Consider the following 5,338-nt stretch of genomic DNA (forward strand, 5'->3'; position numbering starts at 1 on the left):
GTACCGGACCGGGGACCGGCAACGGGATTGCAACCCTCGGTGCTGCTCCCGCGCCTAGCTCAGCCAGTGAGCAGGAACCGGTCTGTATGTGGGATCCGAACCCTCGGGCGGGAGCGCCGCCGCGCTTCCCAAGCGGCGCACTATCCAGTGCGCCACCGGGCCGGCCCTACTTGGTGAGTTTTACCTAGCCTACGTTCAACTAAATTTGGCATCGACAAGCCGCTCTCCCATCGGTTCAATATACCAGGTATTTGGTTTATGTCTTCGTTTAGCAAATATTTATCCAACACCTTCTGCTGGCAAAACGCTGGAGTAGAGCTTGTTAAGAAAAAAGTGCAGTGGAGACTGTTTTTTCTAGGTTCATGTTGAGTGATTTGAGAAACCAAACCTGGCAGAGATGTATTCGTAAAAAAATGTGCTGAACAATTTTTGCTATTTGCTAAATGTCTTTAGAGAAAAAAACTTAAGTGTTTGGGCATTTGCATGAGTATATTTGGCTCGTGCTTTTCTGTACTTTATGGTCCCTAATATGATGTTAGGTTTCATAAACACTTGGTAAACAGTGGTTGACAAGTAATCTAATTTTTTTATTCTTATCAGACTTTTCTCAGCTCCACTTTTCCGTGGATTTCTCACTATTCCGTTATATAAGAATAGAGGATATTCATTTGCTCCCCTTTGCAGAACACATGGGGAGAATAGAGGCACAAAATGGTGATGACGGTCTGTCTTCCCTGTAGCAAAGAAAAGGAAAAGGGCTCAGGTTTAAGCGACTGGAATCATTCCTACATGATTCCTGGCGGCAGCAACGCGACATGGTGCGTCTCAGACGACTAGAAGTGAAACCTCATGCTCTGGAAATGCCAGATAATCATTCCTTGGCCTTTGTTGTACGCATCCAGAGGTAGGGAACTGGTGTCTTCCCGATTCTGTGAGGCTGGGGCAAACTGTTGGTTCAGCTTCAGATGCCTTTCTGGGGAAATGGGGAGATAGGAGGCCCTAAGAGCCTAAGGCAAGCTGTGCTAGGAATTCAGTGTTCACAACAGACAGTTTTTGTCTGCAAGGTTGGGGAGACTGACTTAAGCACTTAAGCTATGGGGATAAAGTGCAGGATTGGGGGTGGAGGGTTGTTTTGAGGACACCCACTCTGAAGGCAGGAACTTGAACCTGAGACCTCAAAGACATGAAAGGAGTTCACCAGTGTCAGAGAAGGCTTTCCAGACATACTCCTTTCTGCAAAAGTCCTAAAGTGGGGGAATCGAGGCATCTTTCTATGAACTGAAACAAGGCCAAGTAGATGGAGCATATTCAGCACTGAGGAGACACTTGCCCACTTTTAGTGGTACTTTGCTTACCTATCCCTACCTGCACATACAACTCTGTGCCTCTTGCTATTTCCCTTACCTAATCACCCACACCAGAAAACTGTGGGTTTTCAACATTTATGAGCTTTATTCTCTTTAGCTCTCCTACCACTGTCCATAATCTTTTTCCTGGGCTATTGCATTAGCCTTATGACTGCGTTTCCCTGCCTCTGGTGTCCCACTTTCAGATCTGTCCTATACGCAGCTCTTGGTGATTGTCCGAAAGAAATCTGATCATGTCTCTTTTGCTTAAAATCATCAGTAGATTTTACTGCACTTAGAAGCAAGTCCAGCTTCCTTGGCTGGACATGCATTGTCCTACATATCCCACCCCCACAACACATACAAATTCAGGGTCCATCTTTGTGTTTCCACAGCAGCGCAGGCATTGCTTCACATCACAAGGAAATGATCTGTTTATATAACTGCTTCCTGCTAAACTGAGCTCTTTAAGGCATAGCATATGTCTTACTTTTTGGATAACGAGTGTAGTGGCATGCATTTCATAAGTGCCTGGGCTGACATAACCTGGAGAGAGCCTGACTTTGTTGCTGTTCATTTCAGGATTAATGGGGTGAGTTCACTGGTGCAGAGGACCATTGCAAGACTTCGCCTGAAGAAAATTTTCAGTGGTGTCTTTGTCAAAGTCACCCCTGAAAAGTTGAAAATGCTGCGTATAGTGGAACCTTATGTGACCTGGGGGTGAGTAACATTTTCCGTGTAAATTCACATTATATTATATTTGAGTGTGTTAGGATATACAGGTTATTGTTTTGCAAGGCTAATGTTGCTGTGTAGAAGGAGCATTTTGCTGTGACTACAGTCACCAGAAATCAACTGGTAGCCATAAGAACCTTGGGAAATGGGGTAGGTAAAGGGGGAGGGATCAGAGCTGCTATGTAATGTCTGAACAGTACCACAGCAGAAGTTCAGTTGTAGGCTAAGGCTGAGTAGGATGGGCAAAAGAGAGATTAATTCTCGGAGCCATAAAGGAGAGCTTGGGGGAGTGCTTGTGTAAGAGTAGTTAGTATTCCTGAAATGTTAAAACCCGACAGAATCTTGGATTTAATTCCAGCTCTTGTACCGTCTTGAGTAGAGGGTCACCCAAGGCCAGAGTCCTAGGCTGTAAGCCATGAAATGGTTTCTGTTTTCGTTTGCCTGGTGAATTTTTATATCAATAAGTTTCAATTTTTTTTTTTGTCCTTTTTGAGACCAGCTGCACCGCGCTCAGCCAGTGAGCGCTGTGAGCGCACCGGTCATCCCTATATAGGATCCGAACCTGCGGTGGGAGCCTGCCGCGCTCCCAGTGCCGCACCCTCCCGAGTGCGCCACGGGCTCGACCCCATAAGTTTCAATTTTTGATTACATAGCCAAGGCCACTCCAGTTTTTTATCCCCTCCTTCGTGTATTCCCAAGCATCCCTGCTGGAATGTGATTGCAGAGCACTTCTTTGGGGGAAGGAGTGGGCGGGAGAACCTCTCTAATCTTTTCTCCTCAGTCAGGCTGCAGGACCTCGTGGCCAGTGTAATGTAGTGTGCCAAGTTCTGGCTAAGGCTGTGCTTTATTCTGCTGCACATAGATTTCCAAATCTGAAGTCTGTCCGGGAACTGATCTTGAAACGTGGACAAGCCAAGGTCAAGAATAAGACCATCCCTCTAACGGACAACACAGTGATTGAGGATCACCTGGGTGAGTGGTGCGGCTTAGGGGTCTGTTCGGACAGAGAGCAGAGGTTGCTGGCAGCCTCGATGTGGGATCCAGGTTGTATTCTTAGGGTCCCGAGAACCTGCCAAAATGCCCAGCTCCTGCATATAAGAGCTTCTCAGTGTATGCTGGGTAAACGTTGAATGAGGGAACCTGTGCCCTTATGTTCCTTAGGGCGGTTTGGTGTCATTTGCTTGGAAGACCTCATTCATGAAATTGCCTTCCCGGGGAAGTATTTCCAGGAGATCTCATGTTTCTTGCACCCATTCCAACTCTCAGTGGCCCGTCATGCTACCAAGAATAAAGTGGGCTTTCTCAAGGAGGTGGGCACACCTGGCTATCGGGGTGAACGCATCAATCAACTCATCCGCCAGCTGAACTAGACCCAGGTGAGGCAGGGCTGAAAACTGCCCTGGGGCTGACTGTTGATGGGCCATGCCTTGCCACTTAAAAGCTCTTTTTGGATTTACCAGTGTTTTTGAGAGTAACCTTGAGACTGGGAGGAAAGAGGAGGCTGGTATTTACAAGGCTAATGGATGGAGACCTGCTTGGAACAGTGAATACCTGATGAGGACATGGGACTATGTATTCCTAAGAGTTACAGGCTAGAAAATGTTGAGTGACAAAAAAAATCTTGGTATTCTGTGGTTATTTAGCTGGAAATAGGGGAGAATATTAAAGACTAATTTCAAAAAGGATTTGAAGATCTCAATTGTCTGTTCTGTTAAAGAAATCTTAACTCTTTGAATTTGCTTTTTTTTTTTGCTGTTCTTGTTTTTTAGGTGTCTGCACTCTAACCAATGTTATTACTCTTTGTTGCCAAATTGCAGTTAATTTGTGTTAATGCAGTTATGTTTTTCTTCCTCAGAGTATCTGAAAGCTTTGGAAACATGTGTTTTTGTTTTTGGAATTATCAAGTATCTTCAGAGAAGATTATTTTCTGCTTTATCTTCAAGAACTGGAAGGGAAGGATCAGGGAAAAGATAGTAGGTTTTTTTCATGGCAGTCACCTCTCATCACAGCCCAGTTCCAAGAAAAGTTACAGTGTTTTCCATGTTGCCTTCGCCTTCTCTGAAATCAGCACATACCATGGAGGAAGGATTACTGCTTTGTCTTGTCTTCTATCATGGGGTTTAAAGTTGGTGAATAAATAACCCAAGCATGTGTACAAGATTCCCCCAGACTCCTGCAGCAGTGGACCACACCCAGGGGCATCCTTGAACCTGGGGGTTTCTAGGGTCTTGTTTTCAAAAGACTTGAAATACAATTAGGAAAAAGAACGTAGAGCTGACCAGTTAGCTTGGTTGATTAGAGCGCAGCCTTGTAACACCAAGGTCAAGGGTTCAGTTCCCCATACTGGCCAGTCACTCACAAAAAAAGATAAAGCATAAAATCAAGTGCTCAGTTTTCTCTGCTATGAGTCTGTGTTCCGACTTTTCAGTAATGGCTTTGAGAGCTCTCAGACTTGGCTGGCTCTAAGTATATCTACTGGCTTTTGTATCCTAACCTGCAACTGTCTTCGTCCTTTTCTTTCCCTCAGAATATGAGAAAGGAAGGACCCTTTTGTCAGGAAAACAGGCATATACTCAATTCTGTTTGGAATTTTGGGGCGTTCATAGACCCTTCTCCTTGGACCGCTGCACCTTACGTGAGGAAGTCCTCTTATCAGGATTGGTCAGCCAGATTCTGATCTTGCTAGTCTCTGGGTCCGTGTCTTGTGGAAGACCAAAGCTTACTGAGATAGCTTTTTCCCTTCAAGACAAGTGGATGCTTTCTATTAAGAACACAGTGGCTGATTGTGTTTCCCCTGCATGTCTATAAGTCTGAGAAATAACCACCATTTTCCCCCTGGTTTTGTGATGGAACTTCCTGATTTCCCTAATGTTCAGTCCGCTCCTTAAAATCCAGATCAGGAAGGAGTGAATCATATTCTTGGTTTGGTATGGATGAAAGTAGCACTATTTTAACTTTTTAGGCCCTAGGCAGACAGTATAAACCTTTTCCTTGCATATTCTGGACTCCAAAGTATTGCCTTTTGTCGTGCTGGTAATGACGTAGTAGACCAGCAACAGGGTTTATGGGAATGTTAATACTTGTGTTTTTTAATCAATGTCCACCTCTAAGTGGGCCTTCCCTCTGCTCCCTTCACTTAGATGCCTCAGCTTGCCGTCTAAGTAGTTGGTGAGGATGTGCCAGGCCTAGTTTAAAATTGAAAACGTGCTTAACCATTGGGTTCCCTGGTCTTTTCATATCAGCTTTGTTGCAATTTT

General features: G+C 44.9%; 1 protein-coding gene across 1 annotated transcript; it reads left to right on the forward strand.

Annotated features, from left to right (window-relative positions):
* Positions 1-744: 744 nt before the first annotated feature.
* On the forward strand, positions 745-3,766 carry LOC103583569 (60S ribosomal protein L7-like 1). The gene is made up of 4 exons (XM_008564846.1): positions 745-904; positions 1,929-2,066; positions 2,944-3,053; positions 3,243-3,766. The coding sequence occupies exons 1-4, from the start codon at positions 816-818 to the stop codon at positions 3,449-3,451; spliced, it is 546 nt and encodes a 181-aa protein (XP_008563068.1). The 5' UTR covers positions 745-815; the 3' UTR covers positions 3,452-3,766.
* Positions 3,767-5,338: the final 1,572 nt, after the last annotated feature.

Source organism: Galeopterus variegatus, unplaced genomic scaffold, assembly GCF_000696425.1.
Source record: "Galeopterus variegatus unplaced genomic scaffold, G_variegatus-3.0.2 Scaffold24453, whole genome shotgun sequence".
Classification (NCBI taxonomy): Eukaryota; Metazoa; Chordata; class Mammalia; order Dermoptera; family Cynocephalidae; genus Galeopterus; species Galeopterus variegatus.